We start from the raw sequence: 21724 nt of genomic DNA on the forward strand, positions 1-21724 counted from the left end.
CTCTGGCAGAGGGCCTGCCGCGCCACCATCAAGTCATGCAGTCCGGGTGCAGGTGGGTCGCTCTGGTGTGCCTTTCCAAGCTCATGACTTTATTCATGATTGGCTTTAGCGTCTCCCGAAGTCTCTCCAATTAGCCATCATTTCAAAAAATTATCCCTCTGTCCCCTCTGCCTCTGTTAGCTGCTCAGCGACTCACAGTGAAGGGAGGAATGGGAAGAACAAGGGATGCCTGTGCCAGGCTTCTCCCAAGAGCACCCTGGGATGCCTGGGAGCTATGGCAGCCTGGCCTAAACTTTATAGATCTTTCTAGAGTCAGACCTTCACCATCATATATCAAATATATCGAATATCCCCATAACCAGTTCTGCAGATTCTGCCCATCTCCGCCCTCTCAGAATCCTTGGGCTCAGAGGAATGAAAATCTCACAGGTCCTAGAGTGGAGTCACTATCCTGAAATTCCAGAGCAAAAAAAAAACCAGAAGAAGCAGGCCTCTGACACCCTAAAGGCATTGCCTTGAGGCAAGCAATCCAAGGCTGAATCCTCATGGCTTCAAACACACACACACACACACACACACACACACACACACACACACACACACACACACACACTTTCCAACAATCCCTTAGAGAGCCGGGATTCCCCCACCTGCACTGAGATGCAGTACACCCCTTCCTAACAAAGTGATCAGCCACTCTGACCTGTAGCTCCCTAGAAACCCTTAGTAACTTTGAGGTCAACTACCTCCTGGAGCTTATCCTAAAACTAGGGGCAGGATGACGATCTAGTCTTAATGGCTTTAGGTGCATGTCCAGTAAGGCAGCCTGTGTCCTCAGAATGAATTTTTAGGGAGAACCCCTATTTATCATCCTATGCAGGCGTGGATGTGCGTAGCATCAAAACCAGATGCATCATGGGAAAAGGTGTGCACGGTGAACTAAGGCTTACCTAACCCTAACTTGTCAATCAAGACAAATCAACCAACCAATCAAACAAACAAACAAACACCACTCATTCCATGCCCCAAGAAATCAACTCGTCTTCCTCACAGACCCACAAATGGAATCTTTGGGTAATGACAGCTCATGAGACCAGTGTCTTTAGCCAGATTCTCTCTCTACACAGTGTCCCCTCATCTGGGTGTCCTGAGTGGAGAGGTACATTCAAGCTCTTCCTGATTGGTATCATAAAGTATTCTTCAAAACGCTCATGTTGATCTTGGCCCCAGTGAGGACCACTAGTCATCAAGAGGTTAAAGGGTTCTAAGGGCCCTGCCTTTCTCCATGGATTGACCCCTTGAAGGGTTCATAATTTGCTAGAAACTTCCAGAGGTGGGGCATAGTTGGAGGAAGTAGAGGGTGTGTCCTTTGAGGCTATCTCTTGCCCCACCCATTTTCCTGCTTCCTGGATGTTTGTGGTAAACCGACCCCTTCACACATTCCCACCGCCATGATGTTCTGCTTCCTCTTAAGCCAAGGCAAGGGAACAAGCTGAGCTTGGCCTTGAGTTTCCAAAACCACAAGCCCAAACAAATCCTTCTGCCTCGTTAGTTGTTTCTCTCATGTACCTGTGAGGTGGTAAGAGTAGGTATGACCCCCATAGATTCATGTGTTTGAACACTTGGCTGTAGGGAGTGGCACTATCAGGAGGTGTGGTCTTGTTGGAGGAAGTGTGTCACTGTCAGGGAGGGCTTTTGAGGATTTATGTATATGCTCAAGCTTCACCCTGTGTGGAACAGAGTCCCATTCTGTTGCCTTAGAATCAAGACGCAGAACTCTTGACTCCTTCACCAGCCCCATGCCTGCCTGCCTGCTGCCATGCTTCCACCATGAAAGCAATGGACTAAACTTCTGAAATTGTAAGCCAGCCCCAATTAAATGATTTCCTTTATAAGAGTTGCTGTGGTCATGGTATCTCTTTATAGCAATAAAAATCCTAAGACAAACTGTTGGTTATAGCGAGGCAACCTAATCAGTGCAGGATGGATTAGGAATGTCTTCTTTGTAGAGTGTCTGTCATGGGCCAGGCAGAGCACTGAGAATCCTCAAGCCACTTAAAAAGTTAGCTGAGTCACCCCTGTGAAGGTTAGTGTTGATTATCAACTTGATAGAAACCTGAATCACCTGAGAGATGGAGCTCTTGGGCATATGTGGGAGGATTCTCTTGACTGTGTTCATTGATGTGGGAAGACCCTGTCTACTGTGGGCGGCACCATTCCCTGGCTGGGATCTTGAACTGCATAAGACAAGGCAAGATATTAAGCTGCACTTATGTCTCTTTTCCTAATGGTGGATGCTTCGAGCACCTGCCTTCCCTGTACTTCCTTACACCTGCCACTCTGGCTTCCCTGCACCTGCCACCCTGGCTTTCCTGCACCTGCCACCCTGGCTTCCCGGCACCTGCTACCCTGGTTTCCCTGCACCTGCCACCATGATTTCTCTGCACCTGCCACCCTGGCTTTCCTGCACCTGCCACCCTGGCTTTTCTGCACCTGCCACCCTGGCTTTCCTGCACCTGCCACCCTGGCTTCCCTGCACCTGCCACCCTGGCTTCCCTGCGCCTCCTGCCACCCTGGCTTCCCTGCACCTGCCACCCTGGATTCCCTGCACCTGCCACCCTGGATTCCCTGCAACACCCTGGCTTCCCTGCACCTGCCACCCTGGCTTCCTTGCACCTGCCACCCTGACTTCCCTGCACCTGCCACCCTGGCTTCCCTGCACCTGCCACCCTGGCTTCTCTGCTATGGCCGACTACCTCCTTAAACTGTGAGTCAGAAGAAACCTGTTCTTCCTTAGGTTGTTTTAATCTGAGTGTCATATCACAGTCACTGAAGAGGAAACTAAGACAATCTCTGTGCTACAGATGAGGAAACTAAGGCTGAGTTTAAAACAGCCCCATAGGCACAGCTACCTATGCCAGAACTGGAATCAGAACTTAGGACTCTATGGCTTCAGCACTGCCCTGGTCCATACCTGTTTCTCTGCCTCACAGGTCTCCGTGAACCATGCTTGGCCCAGCTGAATTCGGCCTCAGGCAGACGAATTAGGCTTCCCGGCCTCAACCTGCAGAGAGCCTGGGCCTTGAACTGCACCAACAAGGGGAAGGAGCTTCACGTTCACGCGTTGTTGTGATTGTGAGTCTCCTGTGGAGGTTATGAGATTGCCAACATCCTTGCCCACAGGGGCAGCGCTGGTCAAGACTAGGGGCATTAGGAACATAGCCCTGAGTTGTCCCAGTTTCTCTACCTGTTATTATCACCAGAAACAAAGCCACCCACCTCACCTCTCCAGGCCTCGGCCCTTTCCTTCGCAACAGGAACTGGCAACACCGTGGCCTCTTTAGGCTTCTGTAAGGATTAAATTACACAAAGCAGGGCCAGCATGTCAATCAGTGCTGGCCAGCAATGTCTGTGGCAGAGAATCACAGTAGTAGCTGGAACAAGGCCCTTCGCCAGAAGCATCTATGAGCAGAACCCCAGTCCATTTTGAAGTCCATCGTGCCATTACTCCCAGTGACTGCTGGGAAAATGGGCACAGCGGGACTGAGTGGCTGGCCCAGAGCCTCTTAGCAAGCTGATACAAGTGACAAGGTGGAGACCTGCCTGAATCAGGGGATGGAACTTCAGACCCCATGCCATGACTTGTCCTGCTCCAGAAAGAACAGAGGTGAAAGGGGAAGAGAAGTGCTGGGAACTCTTGCAGGAATGCAGGAGGTCAATTCTTAGAGCTGCAGCCACACAGCCCAGTCTCAGCTAATCCTAGTCCATACAACAACGTGCCCTACCTGCAAACTGTTTGACTGACAGGCACAGCGAGCCCTGAGTCCTCTACTGTCTACACTCCTGTTCGGGATATCTGACTCCTGCCAGTGAGTCCTCACAGCATAGCCCTCGGCTGCAGAAGGAGTACTCCTCATGTCACCAGTTCACAAACACCCGAGGAACTTAGTTCTTGTGATTCTGTGGGACACAAACACCTGTCCTGGTCACCCTCCACTTCCCCCATCATCATTTCTATCTAGTCTGCATTTCAGAAAGAACTTTCTGGTCAACTTCAGACCTTCACTCATTAGCAAGGCCTATGAGCTACCCCTCACACAAATCCTTAAAGCTTGTTGTCCAGATTCTGCTAACAGAATGCTTATTCCCTAGGGGTCTGGTGGCAGCCAGCAGTGGTTGTCACGGTGCTCTAAGACCAAATCCATCTTGCTCCAGCCAGCCTCTCCGACCCCCACCTGCTTTTTTTGGTCCCTTGTGCCTCTGAATTCCCTTCCTCTTCCCAAAGCTTTCTTTGATCCTGGGCTGATGCTCTTTGAGTCAGAGGCTGGCTGCTGTAACACACATAGTCTTCCTTGCTGTGGATCAAAGAGTTTCCACCACGCTCCTGTCTCTTAAGGGACGTCTGTCTGCCTTTGAGAATGTGTCCAGAGTGGCAGGCACATCAAGGGATATCACAGGCCCTGCCTTCTGCTCTCTGCTAGCTGGACAGAATCCAGATGGGCCAGGATCCTCAGAAGGAGGGCTCGTTGAGAGTCAGCTTCAGGACTGCCGTGCCTGGAACCCCGGTTGCTGCACAGCCCCCCTCCGCCTGTCCTGTGACTTACATCCTGTGCCCCACCCCCCATTTCAGTGGCACTTCATTTCAGTAGAACAGGGCCTTTCGAGCAAAGCTTAGAGAGCTTTGGCTGTGTGTCCCCCCAGAAATCTCCCTCTCAGGGGGCATGACTGCTGGATACTAAGGGCTGAACAAAGCCTAGACAGGGTGCTGCAAATACTGCAGACAGCTTTCCAGGGGGAGGCTGATCTACTCCTGATACCGAGCCTGGAGAGGCCTGTTGTGGGAGGCTCATGGTCCTTCCTGAGCATGAACCCAGCCAAGCTGGTACCACTGGGGTCCCTGGCACAGCTGTGGCCCCTCCGCAGCCTGAGCAACCAGTGAGTACTTTTGCTCCTGGGAGGTTTGACATCCTGAGAACAGCATGGAAAACCGATTGTGAGCCATTATACTCCCGAGGATGCATCAGTAAGGGAGAGGTCTGTGGGTATGAGGGAACCCCCCAGACTCTGAGAGAAGGGAGCAACCACAACTCAGCCACAGACCCACGGGCATCAGGGAGCCTGCGCCCTAAGGCTTTCCTCTGTGTGTAGATGGAGGCATTCTCCCTGTGGCTCAGGTGGGAGCTGCTTTAGAGGAGAATGAACGGCAGGGACACGTTGGTCTGGAGTTTTTCCTAGAAAGGTCTTGCGCTCCATGTTAAAGAAACAAATATTGTGAAAGTTAGTGAGGAAGAGTTCCGGGGGTGAGGTTAAGCAATGGAGGACTCGGTCACCCCGTGCCTTCTGTTAGGGCAGAGGACAGATGAAGTGTATGTGGCTCTGGTAGGTGGCAGTCTGCAAAGGAACACCTTTACTTTCGAGGACCCAGTCTGTAGCAGAAGACCAAGGGAATGGGACAGCGCCTACGGGTGGCTCCCCCTGGCCACCATGGGAGTGATACTTCATAAAACTACAGGAGTCAACCAAAGGAGTGGGTTTGGGGAAAACAGAGTTTGGATAAACTGAATGTGATACACATCCAGTGAGGGCGGTAATGTCATTTCCCTCTGGGCTAGAGCTCAAAGCAGGCTACCATACCAAAGATAGGAGGTTCAGAAAGACATGGGGGAGCTTCCAGGAGGGAAGTCTAGGAGAAGAGAAGAATCAGGATCGAGTGAGAAGCTGCAGGATGTTGGGTGCTAGGAGAGAGTCCTACACATGTCACACTCGTGGACTACTGATGTGTGGCTGCTGTCAGCAGGCAACCACTGCTCCAATATCAGGACACAGGGACACTGGATAGTGGGAACTAGATCATTTGTTTCTGTTTACTAGGGTTTGCAGAAGACATTATGGCAGTCAGCCCCATTTCTTCCAAGGAGGCAGCTCTCTTTGGTTAGGAAAAGGTTCCTCTGTACTTAGGGGAGAGGGAAAATTAGGAAGTACAACATCGGGGGGTGGGGAGGAACCAGACTTTTAAGCACTTACAAAGTGAACAGAAGACTTGAAGCAGGGCCAAATGTGGGAAGCCTCAAGGCAGAAGGGGCTGGAGAAAGGAGATGGCTGACATCTTGTGCCTTTTAGGGGTAGCTGGAGTGACCAAGGGAGAGCAGAGGGATGCACCAGGAAGGCCAGGCCACAAGCCTCAGGAACAGCCACATATTTTTTTGTAACTAATCTGCTGTGCCAAGATGTAAGTCCGGCAGTGTCTTAACATCTGGTGAATGATGTGGTTCTGCAAAGGCCTCTGGGATTCTGTTCATTGAGTTTTAGGGGGGTTGGTTTTATGGTGGTAAGAGGGTCCAGAAAATGTTCCCAATTTCCCAGTTGCCAAAGTAGAACCAGGGTTGGGAGTTAGGCAAGAGGAAGATGGGGAAATTTTTTAGAAGGTATGGGCAGAGGAAATCTGCCGTAATGGGACAAATGTGGGCTCTGTGGATGAGACTTGGATTATATTTGTGTTTAATTTCTGTCTTAGATCACAGCGGTTAACATCTGTAGTGTTTAAGAAAGGTCTCTGCTTCCTGGGTCACCACATATGCACTTCATCTATCCCTCCATTTCTGGTTCTAGTATCATGTCACAATTCTGACATGCCCTTCAGAAGATCGGTATGCTAAAGGTGACATCCCCAGGACAGGGTGTGGGTAGGGATAGTACAGAAAAGGGCAGGTGTACATGGAAGGAGGCCACAAAGGGCCCCACACCTGTTGTGAGGGGTCCAAAGTCAGACCCAATCAGCTTGGTCTTTCCTGAGGCTACCTCCTAAAAAGAGGTAGATCCTGAACAAGATATGGGGCCTGAGAAGATAGGGGACAGTAGCTCTGGCCCCCATAGGCTCCATCATGGAAGGCCAGCCTGGGCAAGGCCAGTTCTGCTGGAGGAATAAAGAGGCATGGGGTAGCGCCAACAAAGCTTAAGTCTTCTTTGTCTTCTGGAAGATGGACTCCACCCGGCAGGAGACAGTGCTGGGATCAATTGATGATGCCTTGTCACGTGAGTGGGGAGAAGGGAACAGGTATGTGTGCCAGGTAATTTCCATCTCTGCCACTGAGAATAAACCGCACAGATGGAGGCAGGTGAGAGTGGCTTGGCCCCCGGGCTAGTCTTTCAAGGGGAAAGCTTTGTCTGACAGGAAATTCAAACTTGAAGCAGAGGAGCTACCTACAGACATTTCTCGGCTGCCAATGGCCCTCCCGCACAAGCATCTGTGTGTTCTGCTTCTGTGGGATTTGAAGGTGAGGACTCAGGGACGAAAGATTGCTTTGCTGCAGGATAGTTGATCACACTGTGAAACCCAAGATTGTGAACTGGAAAAATCTTGTCGTGGTGTGGCTCAGCCCTAGCACACACACCTTTAATCCAGGAGCTAAATGACGTCAGCCCCAGGTCAAGGGGCGGAGCAAGGAACCAGCTGACAGGGAGTGAGCACAACAGAAAGGAGGGATATTGGGGAGAAGGATATTTAAGGCATCATGGGAAAGGAGAAAGGACCTTTTCCTCCTGTGACATTGGTGCAGTAAAAGGCCAGCTGTGGCTTTTCTCTGCCTCTCAGAGGTAGCGGGCATTCGCCACAGCGTCTGGCTCCTGAGTCATCACTGGTCAAATTGAATGAATGGGATTTTTGCTTTAAAAATAACATTGACCAGTAGTGCAAAAAGCCATTGGGAAGTCAGGCAGTCTAAGGGCCAGAACAATTCCCATCGACTGGGGCAATATCCGTGGGGACAGTGTGTAGGGCCAGCCAACACTGTGAGGTCAGGATGGGTAGCAGGCCTTGGCAGGACTTTCAGGAGCTAGGGTGGGGGTGGGAGTGGGGTGGCCAATAATGGCCATGGTAGCTGTGGGTTTTTCTTTTGCCAGTTTGACATAAGCTAGAGTTACCTGGGCAATGCCTTCATGAGATTGGCTAATGTATACGAGTCTGTAAGGCATTTTCTTGATAGATGATTGATGTGGCAGGGGCACTGGGATAGCTTGCTGTCACCCAATGCCACCCCTGGGCAGGTTGTCCTAGGTGGTATAAGAAAGCAGGCAGCCCAAGTAAACCATGGAGGGAAAGCCAGTAAGCAGCATTCTTCCACGGGCCCTGCTTCATGTGTGCCGTGAGTTTCTGCCCTGCCTTTCTCTGGTGATGAGCTAGAACTGTGAGTCAAACAACTTTCTTCTCCAAGTTGCTTTTGGTAATGATGTTTTTATCATAGCAACAGGAAGCAAGCTAAGAGAGTAGTTCTTTAGAGGAACTAAAACTCTCCTACAGGCAGAATAATGCCAACTCAGGTATATAATTTAATCTAGGAACAGATAGATGTAGCATGCAAAGAGAAGATGATGATGAGACAGCATGACAATGGATTTTGATTGACACCTTGATGAGCTTTGGAGTCCCCTAGGAGACACACCTCTGGACATGTCTCTGAGGACATTTCTAGAGAAGTTTAATCAAGCAGGGAAAACATTTTCCTGAATGTGAACAGCAGCGTCCCACTGCGTGGGGTTCTGGACTGAATAAAAAAGTTAGGAGACCAGCATATCTCTCTCTCTCTCTGTCTCTCTCTCTCTCTGTCTCTGTCTTTATCTCTCATTTTCTTTCTGTATTTACACTGCAGGCACAATGAGCCACCTCATGCTCCGGCCAGCATGGCTTCCTCGACACACGATACATTGTATCCCCCTCAGACTGCTAGTCAAAATAAGCCTTTCTTACATAAGTTGCTTCTGTCAGGTATTTTGTTACAGCAATGAACACAATGATAATGTAATGCTGTCTTAGTTAAGGTTTTTTTACTGCTGTGAATAGACACCATGACCAAGGCAACTCATAAGGCCAACATTTCACTGGAGCTGGATTACAGGTTCAGAGGTTCAGTTCGTTATCATCAAGGCAGGAGCATGGCAGCATCTAGGCAGACATGGTGCAGGAGACGCTGAGAGTTCTATATCTTCATCTGAAGGCTGCTAGGAGAAAACTGGCTCCCATGTGGTTAGAAGGAAGGTCTCATTGCCCATCCCCACAGTGACTCACTTCCTCCAACAAGGCCACATCTACTTCAACAAGACCACACCTCCCGATAGTGCTAAGCCCCGGGGCCAAGAATATTCAAACCACCACAAATGCACACACACTAATTTGTTTGGTTCCCTCCTCTTTTCTTTTCCTGGATTTTCTAAGCTCTTAAAAAGAAGATCATGTATCTATTACCAAATAGGAATGATTGACACTTATTTGGCTATGATGAGTGGGGAGGGACAATAAAGAACAGTCATGTGACCAATGTCTTGGCTTGCTTGGAACTGGGAGAAAAGTTGAATTTAAAGGTGAAAAAGGAAAAATGCCAGCACAGGGCTAGTGGGAATCTTCTGAGAGAGTACTCCATGGTTCTAACAAGACAGAAGCAGGCACTTCTGGGATGGGGCCAGTGAGCAGGGCACAAAGTTGGACTCAATTTCTTAATATGAGAGTAACTTGAGGAGTGTAGATCCGAGGCCTAGGAAGCCAGGTGGGTCTAGGAACCCTAGGGGAAGCATCTGGGGACCCAAGGACCTTCAGTGTTCCTAGATTTGAGATTCCCATGAAAGAGAATCCAAGTCTCACTGGATAGGGTGAAACTTTGCCCATAGACAGATCCCACTAGAGGTGTGGGCCTCCTTCCCAGCTGCCACCAGGCCCTACCAGGCCCTCTTAGTCACTTACCTCTGCAGGAAGGCAGAGGGAAATCCCACGTGGCACTGTTCTCGGAGCTGGCATGGCAGGTGAGCACCGCGTGGCCTTCCAGGAAGAAGCCGGGGTTGCAGCTGTAGCGGACCTTGTCGCCCAGGTTGAAGGTGGAGCCTTGCTGGATACCATTCGGCAGCCTCCCTGGGTTCCCACAAGTGTGACTCGGGAGAACTGTGAAGAGAGGGGGGATGTAGCTGGTGAGCTGGGCTTGAGCCTCCACATCCTAGGTCTTGGGCCAGGCCACCTGCCTAGCCCTCATTTCTTCTCTGAATGAAGCTGGCCACTATTGACCAACTCTCTTTCTCAGCGACCAATTACCAAAGGTTACGTGCCAGAGGTCAGAGGTTGAGGATTTTAATGGAACATCCAGGCGGTCTGCTTGATCATATGCAGCCCTGAGTTAGTTCCATCCATCCTCGTTACTAGAAAAGGGAATCCCCATAACCCCCACCCCCCACCATGGGGTACACTAGCCTCTTGGTCATGGCTGCCTTGATTAAAACATGCACACGAGAATCATATAGTACATTCCACACTTGCTCATTGCTCTTTAAACCCAATGTCCTTTCTTTTGTGACCGCCACCCTAACAGCAGCTGTGGTAGAGCAGGTGCAGGGAGTTGAAGGGGAAGCTGGGCTAAGCAGAGAAGAAGGGAGACAAACATAAATGCTGGGGTTCTCATCAGGGCAGCCTGTGTAAAGTGGGGGTTGGGAGCTGGGAACAGGCTGTACAGTATGTAACCAAAGCCCAAGCAATCAGAGCCCTGGCGTGTGTACTGTCATTACCCGGAGCAAATGGTCTCGGTGAGAGTGCAAGAGCATCGTGACCTGTCAGCCTTGGAGGGAGGATACAGCACTTGTGTGCCCACTTGTCTCCCGTCTCCCGTTCCCTGTTCCCTCTTGTCCTAGCTTCCTCTCTCATGGTCGGAAAATGCCCGACCTCTACAGGCTACCCTTCCCACCACTGCCAGAGAGCACCACAGAGCACTGGCCGGAAATGTCAGCCCCACAGGATCTCGGCTGCGTTCTTCTCCTTGAGTCTTCAGCCTCCCCCTGCCCCTTGCCAGCAATAGTTTATGAAGCCAATTCTGAGAAGCCCGTAGCAGAACAATGGGGAGAACGCAGGCTCCAGAACCTTCCTGGAGCTGAGACAAAGTCTCTTAGCTGCTCTGTCGCTCGCTGGTAAACGGAGATCACAGTAGCACCTTCCTGGTAACTATTTGAACGAGCTCGGGTTCTCAAGGGGCTTATGACAAAGACTGGCATGCACATGAGCACAAAGTACATGAATCAAACATTCAGCCCCCGGGGAGGTATGAGCACCATTAAAGATAGCCTACACCTGGGACAGGAGATGGACCAGGTAGGGAGGGGGTTCAGGGTGACTTCCTAAAAAGGTCACACCTATGCAGAACTCTGAGATGAGCAAGAATTATCGAGGTCAAAGATGTTGCAGAGAGGTGGGACAAATGCGCTAAGGTTCTAGAAAGAGAACGTATGGCTCAGGGGCCTTGGAAGTGGCCAACTAGGAGGAAAACAAACAGTGGGCTGCATCCCCTGGCCTCCCTAAAGCCTTTAGGGCATCTTCTTCCTGCCCATGTTGCTGTTGGTGCCTGTCCTCTAGACCCTCTCCGCCAGACCCAAGACGGCTTTCTCCAACTTCACCTCCTCCTAACCCCTCATTTCCTCCCTCTTTGCAAGGACACAGCTTTATGAAGAGGGAAATGGCAGGTTTTGGAACCGTTTCTAGTCAGGGTCTGAGGGCAGGGGCTCTCCCTGTCTCCTGCATGACTTAGAGTCACATAAGGCTTTTGAGCCTCACTTTCCTCAGCAGTGATTGTCGGGGTGGGAGAAGGGTGTGTGATATTGATAAAAGCTACCCGGACCACATTTTCTTCCTATTGGTTTTCGGGATCAGGATGACAGTGGGTGGGGTTTGCTCACATGTGGACCTTGGAGACTAACAAAATGGCTGGTACTTAAAGGGGCAAGCACAATGGTGGACTAATTAGTTATTTAAGTTATTAATGTATTAATTCATTGTTGCAACATTTATTGTGGCCTACTGTGCTTGCGTTTGGAGTATGGCTATCTAGGTAGACTAGGTCTCCATTCTCGGGCGGAGGCTTGCTTTGGAATAATTTTAAGGACCCAAGAGTTCTTCCTACTTTATTCTCTACCCTCGCTTGACAGGTCAGATGAGCCAGGTGCAAGAATATGTTTCTGCTACTCCGTTAGTTGGTCCTGGCTACCATTTCTCATGAGCCTCTGCTACAGCTCTTCATTTCCCATGATCAGCTCTTACTGGCTCACTAAATGTTTCCCACAATCCTCTGCTGGTAGCTCACTGGGTGTTTCCCATAATCCTTTGTTGCTGACTTAGTTTTCCCATGATTCCTCACTGACCCTTTTTTGTTTGTTAGTTTGTTTGTTTGTTTGTTTCCTATGGTCCTCCAGGTGGGCACAGTTACATTTCTCATGACCCTCTACTGCTGATTCTCTGAACATATCCCAGAATGCCCTGCTTCTGGCTCAGCTGTATTTCATATGACCACCCCGACATTGCTGGTTCACTGAGCATTTCCTATGATCCCTTACTGCCTGTTCGCCCAACTTTTCCCAAGATGCCCTGCTTTTGGCTCATTTGCATTTCCCATCATCCCCTACTCCTAATTCACCCAGTCTTTCTCACGGGTTAGTGCTGCTGGCTTACAACACAGGCAATATGGTGTGTGAGAGTGGGTACTGGGGGTGGAGGGAGCCAGGTAAACATTTAGAGAAGAAAGCGAGCTAAGGTGAGGGGAGGGAACCGACGGGAAACCGGCTGAGAACTGGTGTAGAACTAACGTTTCATTTTCCGCAACAAGACGCAAAGACCCAATTTAATTAAATTACTAATGTCAAATTTTTAATGAACCTGCTTCTGCTTTGGGCTTTCTTCCTTTGAAATTAATGACTGGAACGTCACTATAAATAAAAGTTGATTCTCTTTAAAAAAAAAAGTCACTCTCAAATGCTTACCGTTCCTTACTTAATGAGCTGTTCATAATCAGACCACTCTGAAATGGGTCTCAACTGGGACCCAGCCGTAATGAGTGGGGCCCACTCCTGACGTTACCTTTTAAAATCCCAATCTCTGATCCAAAGAGGTCACACAGTGAAGGAAGAGTGAGCTGTCTTGGGGCTCAGCGAGGTCTGGGTTCGCATCCAACATCTACACTCTACACTCTATCATTGTTATTAGCAGATAGTTAAAAAGGCCAGAAGGTCACAGAAGAAAGCCTTGCTGGGGTAGGTGTGGGGTTGGGGTGCGAATTAACTTTTCTTCCTTCCTCCCATTTTTCCTGGCTGCTGGAAACCTCTGAAGTTCTTAGTAGGTAGAGGTGTCCCTCTCGTTCCTGCTCATCTGAGGTCCTCCTGCTACATCTCTGTGTCTTATACTGGGCAGGATACACTCCTGTGACCTCGACATATAGTCATCTTCTGCAAAGACCATTTCTAAATTTGACAGGTACTGGGGACTAGGTCTTCAACAGATTGTAGGAGATAATTCAACACATAGTAGGGCTGCTGTGGAAGTTAAAATTTTATTTCTAATACCTACTGAGAACTTCTGGGCCTGCGTAAAAAATTTACTTAATGTAGCAAAGGAACCTGCGGGGCTCGCTTGTTGTCCTCGCTTCACAGGTGACAGTGCTGATGCAGAGAGTGGAAGCAGCTTGCTTGGGCCAAGGGCAGGCAGCTAGCAATGGAAGAACCTGGTTTCGAACCCAGGTCTTCCTGGCTCTGTTGAGTGATCGGATATCTCCACATGAGTTCCCTTTCTCCTGAATCCTCCAGGGATGGGGACGTCTTTAGAAGTTAGAGGTGACCACTTGAAATCCCTCATTTAATACTCTGATTTTTTTTTTTAAAAATTATTATAAACATCCTCCACAATTGTCACTAAATAATGTCACGGGTAATAATGTCTAAAGTCTTTTTTTGTTGTGTGTCTAATGAAGGTCTTTGGATAGGCTCACATTATAGATGCACCACAAAGAAGTCTTTCTAAGGCGGGCGCGTGCGCACACACACACACACACACACAGGTTCTTAGGTTTTTGTTTTTGTTTATTTTTTCCTTTGTTATTTTGCTGTGTTCCCCCTGAATTTTTTCGGCATAGACATTATAGTTGTTCTTGCTCTCCTGTCTGTAAAACCTCCCTTTGATTGCTTACGAAATCACGAGTGGGCTATTTACACCCAACATGGCCCAGAACGGTATTATTAAAGCTGTGCTTGGCATTGAACTGTTCTGTTGTAGATTAGCAGTGGGGAATTTTGCCCTCTAACAAAGCCCGGCTCTTGCCAATCAACAGAATATTCTCTGTGATTATATGACAACGGCTGTCCTCAGTGGTTGGAATTCAGCTAGAACTACTTCATGCCAGGTTTTATTTTTAATTTGAGACTTGGGCTCCCATCATATAATGAAGAATTTCTTATACTATCCACAGCACCCTCTATATGTCTTGATGTCTTAGCTACCATCAAGTAACTAGACCAGTCTCATGGCCACGTGACTGCCTTAAAGTGGCAAGAAAGCTGGGAAAGATATGGGGCATAGAAGTTTGTCTTCCCATAGCTACCAGTGTGTGAAGAGAGGAGGCCGTGGCTGCAGTGAGTTTGCATCTGGCCAGGGAGGGCCCGGGGCTGGGGTGATGGGATGGAAGAGATCTGATTCTGATGCCAGGCCCTCTGCTTTACCCATGATGCTCAGCACCTTTACAACTTCTACCGTTTTAGCTGTTGGGCTTGTAAATGTTACTCACTGCATACCTACCCATGTCTGCTCTATAAGACACATTTAAAATACATCACCATATATATAAAATGTGTGTGTGTGTGTGTGTGTGTGTGATTTTCTTCTTTCTTTCCTCCCCTTTCCATTTCTTTTGCATTTTTTCTTTGAGGCAGAGTCTGATGTAGCCCAAGCTGGCTTCAAATTCACTATGACAACAAGGATGGCCTTAATTCCTGATCTCCTCTGCCGTACCTCCAAAGTGCTAGAATTACAGGTGTGCACTGTCATTCCCAAAACTAATATATTTTCACATATAATTTAATATGCCTATGTAAACTTAACATCAAGGATGAGATATCATCTGCTAGATCGTTAATTTGACAGTCGTGAATTTATGCTGCTACCCTACTACAAAGCACACCCCATGAAAATGGCAATTGGAGGCCTTTGTTGTTGTTGTTGTTCTCGACTGGTCTAATTTCATAGAATAATTCTTGGTGGGTAATAATTCTAATAAAACTTTAATAACCAGCCTGGTGAGATCACACAATCCTCCCACCCACCTAATGACAGAGGTATTGTGGGAGATACACATGGTTGCCAGGGAAGATAGGGTGCTGAGTCAAGGCCAAATGCACAAGGCAGGTCAAAGAGCAAGGGGCCAGGGTGTGCCTGCCAGTGCCTGGCCCCTGAACCCACATCCCTCACACTCCCACTGGGCTGTTCCTGTGTTGACCATTCCACATGAAGGCCCAACCTGCAGGACTCACACTGTCCCCTCAGGAAAAGCAAGTGTGACAATCAGGCCCATGGACCTGCAGCTTGATCTTGTTAAATACACCAAGACAAGAGGTGCCAAAGACCCCACAGATCAGCGGTCCTCTCCTGTCCAGCTCCCCCTGACTCTTGTCAGACATGAGTCCTCCACCTCGAGCCTGCTCCTATGACTAGGCTGGCGATCTTTGCCATTCTTGGCACTGGGGTCAGAGGTTTCAGAATCTTCCAAAGCCTGATGCCAGCATCAGATCCCAACGCTCCTGAACTATAACTTCAATTCCAGGAAGTAGCAAGAGGAGGCTGAGATTGGCAGCAAGCTATGACAACCCACTTCCTTTCATTTTCTAGTCAGCCTGGCTTGCAGGAATCTCTATTCTCAGGCCTGTGCAGACCCAGTCCCTTTCCTTCTCAAAGGAGCTGCCTGGCCTCTCCTCTGCTACACCCTATTTTCTGAACATCACACCAGGCCCACCGTTCCTTCCTTGGGTGAAGATTTACCATTCTCCCCTGGATCTGTGGGACAAACTCTCCCCACTATCAGGCCCCCTGCTTCTGATGCATTGCCCCTTTTAGTGCTAAAGAGAGTAGCATAGAACCCCACCGAGGTGCACCACCAAAAGCAGTCTCTCGGACCTCCCACTCGTTAGAGAATAATTAATGGTTTGGCAGATTAACAAGGAATAAAGGGAAAGAGATGAAAGGATTCTGTGAAGACCTTTCTTTGCTCTGAGGCTAAATCCAAGCTGAGGTTCCATCTGCGATCTGACCCCTGTTGGCCTTTCTGCCTTCTTCCTGCATCCCCATCTTGTCCCCACCGTCATTACTATTCTGAAGCACAGGTACCCCCCTCACCCCAAGCACCTTCTTCTTCTCTCCAACTCTCCATCTAGCAAACACACTCATCCATCAAAAGGCCAGTTAAGTACCACTTTCTCTGTGAAACGCCAATTGCCACCCTTGGTGTCTGTGACAGCTCATCCTGATTTGTTAATGTTCCTATATCTAGAATCAACTAAAATCCAAGCTGATCAACAAATCCATGAGGGGTTATTTTTATTGGATCATTTGAGGTGAAAAGACACAGCCTAAATTTGCCCACATAAATGCCATGAAAGAGGGAAGCCTTATGGGTTGTTTCACTTGTTTGTTTGCATGCTGGCCCTCATTCTTGTTGACAAGTTCATCTAGTCTGTTGCCGAGGCTTCCCTGCACTGGGATTAGGATCTATGTCTCCAGGATTCTAGCATAGCCCAGACACCAGGAGTTCTTTAGGAATTCCTTAGGAATCTAGCACCAGATCGAGGCTGCCGATAGAGCAAGTGGAGTAGACGGAAGAAGCTCCTTATTTGTGGCCTTTTGAAAGAGAGACATCAATCATTGGACTACACAGACCACAGTCTGTAAACCATCTGAATAAACACCCTTATGATCTATCTATCTATCTATCTATCTATCTATCTATCTATCTATCTATCTATCTCTCTATCTATCCATCCATCCATCCATGTATTCATCCATCTATGTATGTATTCATCCATCTTTCCATCCATTCATCCATCCATCCATCCATCATCCATCCATGTATCCATGTACATATGTATGTATGTATGTATGTATCCATCTTTCCATCCATCATCCATCCTCCATCTATGTATGTATGTATGTATCCATCCATCTTTCCATCTATTCATCTATCCATCATCCATCCATCTAGGTATCCATCTATGTATGTATGTATGTATGTATGTATGTATGTATGTATGTATGTATGTATCTGTCTATCTATCTATCTATCTGTCTATCTAGCCATTTATGTGTCTGTCTTTGTATCTATCAATCTAGACATACATATACACAATTTTCATTCTATCAGTTCTATTTCTTTAGAGAATCCCAGTTAATACAATGTCTTACCATAAAGCTCCTCAACAACAGATCTTGATAGAATAAAGAATACTGTCCCAGGGCCATTGGTAATTGTTTTCCACAATCATTGAACTCCTTGTCCACTAAGAAGCAGGCTCCCCGCCATTTAATTCACTTAGATGTACATATGTCCACACTGTAAGCTTCAGGCAGACGTTTGTGGAGTTACATTGGGGCTTTGATCTCATGCCACTTCCTGCATCATTCATTCCCATTCATTCATTCATTCATGTACCCTGTAGGAGAGCCTGCCAGTGAGCCTTCTTTACATGACTATTTCCAGCTCTGGACTGTCTGAGTGTCAGTGTTCTCTACACAGCTAGTGTACGCCTTACTGCCTGGCAGGGAAAGCATGTATTGAGTGAATTAAATAAAAACAATAAAATATACCCATTCTATAAGTGAAGAACCATGTCATTTCTATGCATGTGCGCACATGTGTGCAAGGTACATACTTATATTAACATGTGTACATATACGTGTGCATACATATCTATGCAATAAACTAGTACTGATAGAAAGGCAGACTTCTTTTGCAAAGGGCCAGCTAATAACTATGTACTGTGATGGCTCAGTTTCCTGTGGTGTGAAAGCAGCCATTGGCACTGCAGCCTGATTTATCAGAATAGGTAGGGGGCCCATAGGCTGTGGACATCTGCTCCGGAAAGACTAATACTCAGCCTGTGCCTGACCTGCGGTGTCTGATCTGACCTGCATCACCACTGCTGCTTCTCAGCAGGGGCTGAGGAGCCCCTTTTACCAAATGCAGCAGCCATATCTAGAGCGCTGAAGGAGAGGGAGGGATCTCGAGAGCCGCCACCTATTGGATTGTTTAATAGACCCTGGGTGCTGCTCAGAGCTTCATCTGGACACGTACGTGTATATGCATGCATGCATATGTGTGTGTATGTATGTATGTATGTATGTATGTATGTATGTATCTCTGTCTGTGAGAGTATTATGTGTGTGTGAAAGAGTGTATGTACAGGTGTGTGATTGTGTATGTGTGTGTGCATGTGTGTGAGTGTATGTGCCCATACGTGTGTGTGTGTGTGTGTGTGTGTGTGTGTGTGTGTGTGTGTTTGTAGTGGGCTAGAGGCACACATGCCATGAGGCACATGCCTCGGCTGAAGGCCAACTCCAACAGTCAGTTTTCTCCTTCTGCTATGTAGGTTCCAGGGAATGACCTCAAGCCGGCAGGCTTGGCGACAAGCCCCTTTACCCGCTGTGCCATGTTACCAGCCCTCATCTGGTCACAAGTCTCACATAGACAGACACACCACACCTGTCCTCTTCCCACAGGTGAAGAGACTGAGGGACAGAGGGGGAGGGACAGTAGAGCCCAAGGCCACGCTGCAGATCAGGACCTGGGTTGGGCTTAAAACTGAAGCAGGCTGGTCTCTGTGCTGCAGCCACTGGCAAACACTGATGTTGACCTCCTGAGACTCAAGCTACTGTCCCTCACCTGCTGCTCTCTTTGGTCCTGTCCCTAGGCTAACGGATACTACAGAGGCATCTATCTCCTGAACAGTGAGGCCATAGAAGGCATCAGAACAGAATGCCCCCATGCTTTCTCACCCTTGGCCTCCAATTCATCACCTCTAATTCTCTAGGGACAGTAAGGACAGCACCACCACGAGAACATCCCAGGTTCCAGAACCTCCCAGGTTCCAGAACCTAGCTGCCCAATGGAACAGGGGACAACCAGGGACATTTGAATTTCAGATATACATCAATGAGATTTTAGCATAAATAAAACCCTTGCACTATTTGGCCTATGTACGTGCTGAGCACAATTTGGCCTTTGTAAGGCAAAATGGGGCGTCTTATCTTTTAACCCATCTGGCAAATGTGGCCAGAGGGGTCTGGCTTCCTTGACATCAAAGACTTTGACCTGGAGAAGAGGTGAGGCAGTTTCAATGGGGAGGGGGATGAAGAGGATTCAGGTGGGCAAAGAAGAGGGTACCATGGGACTGGAAAAGCAGATGGTGTGGGCCAGTGGAGGGTGAGGTAAGGAAGGTTTCCAGGGAGCCACCTCTTCCTCTAAACTTTTATGACCCAACTTTCCTTCACCCCACATCCTAATCCCAGAGACCATTAAGTCTGGTTAGGCATAAAACTCACAAAGAAGCAGGCTACATGGGGACACGTTGCAAAATAATGCTGACTGCATAGCCCAGGAGCCACATGGGTACTTTGGGTCTAGCATAAGTAATTGCAGGATGAAAATGTGACGGCTAGGATTGACTGTCAGCCTGACAGGCTCTAGAATTATCTGTGCACATCTGCAAGGAACCTAGGGCAGGAAGACTCACCCTGAACATGGGTAACTCCACTCATGGGCTCAGGTCCCAGAGTGAATAAAACAGGGAACTGGGTAAAACACCAGCATCCATTACTCTATGCTTCTAGACCAGACATAATGTAGCCAGCCACTGTGCCTTCTGCCATGACAGACCCTTTCTTCCTTGATGTTTCTCCAGGTATTTGGTCACAGGGATGATAAATGTAACTAATATTGTAACTCAGACATCTTTCCCAAAGAGTTTATGGGGCCTGTATGGCTCAGTGGTAGAACGTACTTGAGTAGTGTGAACAAGGCCCTGGCTCCAATCCCAGGACCAAACACACACCACAGGCAAAGCATATACAGCAGTGGTTGAAGGGGGAAAATCCCACTGGGAAACACACAGCATGCTAGAAAACTTGGGAACAGACCACAGAGACTTCCTCCTATTCAGGAAAGCAGTGCCTGCTACATGTCTGTGACCTTGGGTCAGGCCTCTTTAGCTTGGCTTGATCTAGAATCTTCTTTTTGGCTCTCAGTATCACCCGCCACCCTTTGCTCTGGTCTCTGGGTGCTTGTGGGAGGTGCTGGATCAGGGAGAAGGTCCCAGAGTTCCTGTGTGTCAGTCAGCAGAACACTATCAACACTAAAGCAACAGTAGCCATGCTCTTTCAGCTCGCTGCTGGATGTTCCAGGTTAAAATGTATCCTCTCTCCTCTTCGTTCCAATCCTACACCCTTCTTTTTCCTTGTTTTGTTTTGTTTCTTACTTTGCTATTGCTGTTGACACAAGATGACTATGTAGCCAAGGCTAGCCTTTAATGACTGATCCACCTGCCTCAGCTTCCTAAGGATTGGAATTGGTGACATGTGCTTTCATGCCGGGCTAGCATCCAATTTCTTTTTTCTTTTTTATAAATACGGTCTGCTCTGAAGCATGCAAATCAATACATTTCTGGGAATAAGCTTTACTCCTCCCAACTTACCCTGTTCTTAATTTTTGGTGATAGCCCAAGTCTTGCTAAAGAGGTCACCTTATCACTTTTGGTTAACAACAGTATATGATGCAGAAGAAGGATAAACGACTGAGTTCTAGCTTTCATTTGGCACCTTATAGCCAGGGTTTGCTTTGGATTTAGGGACAGCTGTAAGTAGCCCTCACCCTACCCACCTGCCGATAGAATAGCCTCACTTGCAGACCAGCCCTGAACTCACCCTAGCAAAGGAATCAGAAGAGGCTCGGGATCCAGCCAGCAGGAGAGCAGTCCTGCCTCGAGCTTGGGACTCATAGCCTCCCGCAAAACTGTCCACTCAGTAGGGCATCCTATCCTAGGCAGAGCCACATGACTAGGCTGGCTTCCTCCTTCACCCCTCAGGTGGGAGGTGTCCCTGCTCTGGGGCAGACTCTACATACCCCCTTTCCCAGAATGGGGTCCTGGTCTCACCGTTCCCCAAGAGCAACAGGGGAAGTGGTGTTTAAACCTAACAGGGATCCTGTGTCCATGGAGATGGTCTCCTCAGCAAGCCCCAGCCACCATGTCCTCCACCTTGGCTCCCTGTCTGGGGCCATGAAACACCATCTCTCACTTAAAGTCAGTGGCTGACCTTGCATGGAAGCAAACTGCACCCCATGGTGCAGGAAGAGAAACAAAGTTTCTAAATAGCGTCAGCCACCTTTTCCTGTACCCCCTTCCCAGGACAAGGGTAGTAGCTCTGCTTACAAATTGGGTGCACCCGGCCCCCCATAGGCATTCTGCAAACTTTCGTTCTTTTTTCCCTCTTTATTCTGCCCATTGCTCACTGGCCACATCTGTGGGCTAACCTGGCCCTGAATACTTCTCCTCTAAAGCACACGTGAACACAGAGTTGGGGGATTCTCCCCATGTGGGAGACAAGGTCAGAAGGCTGTGCCTTCCCGTTTCACATGCCCGGGGCATGTGGAGCTGGGTGGAAACCCAGTCAGCCGACCTCTGATTTGTCGCTGGTGCTGGAGGAAGGGTGGTGCCCTGCGTGTGGCTGCTTTTCTGGCTAAGGAATCGGCTTGGAGGCTCGAGTGCCCACACGTTCCCTCAGAAAAGCCAAAGTCGGAACTCAGTGAGCATTTGAGAGTCAGAATGGAGGAAAAGGCCGCCTCACTTTCCCCTGCCTGTCGCTTCCTTTTTTATTCAGTTCTGGAGTTCAGTAACTTCTGCAAGG

At 48.6% G+C, this 21724-nt stretch overlaps 1 protein-coding gene across 1 annotated transcript in view; it reads right to left on the bottom strand.

Annotated features, from left to right (window-relative positions):
* Csmd2 (CUB and Sushi multiple domains 2) overlaps positions 1–21724 on the bottom strand; it is a 569599-nt gene that overhangs the window by 344964 nt on the left and 202911 nt on the right. The window contains exon 4 of the mRNA XM_032897562.1: positions 9731–9925. Within this exon, the coding sequence (XP_032753453.1) occupies positions 9731–9925 (195 nt within the window). The remainder of the gene's footprint in view (positions 1–9730; positions 9926–21724) is intronic.

The sequence above is a fragment of the Rattus rattus genome, chromosome 1, assembly GCF_011064425.1.
Source record: "Rattus rattus isolate New Zealand chromosome 1, Rrattus_CSIRO_v1, whole genome shotgun sequence".
NCBI classification, from domain to species: Eukaryota; Metazoa; Chordata; class Mammalia; order Rodentia; family Muridae; genus Rattus; species Rattus rattus.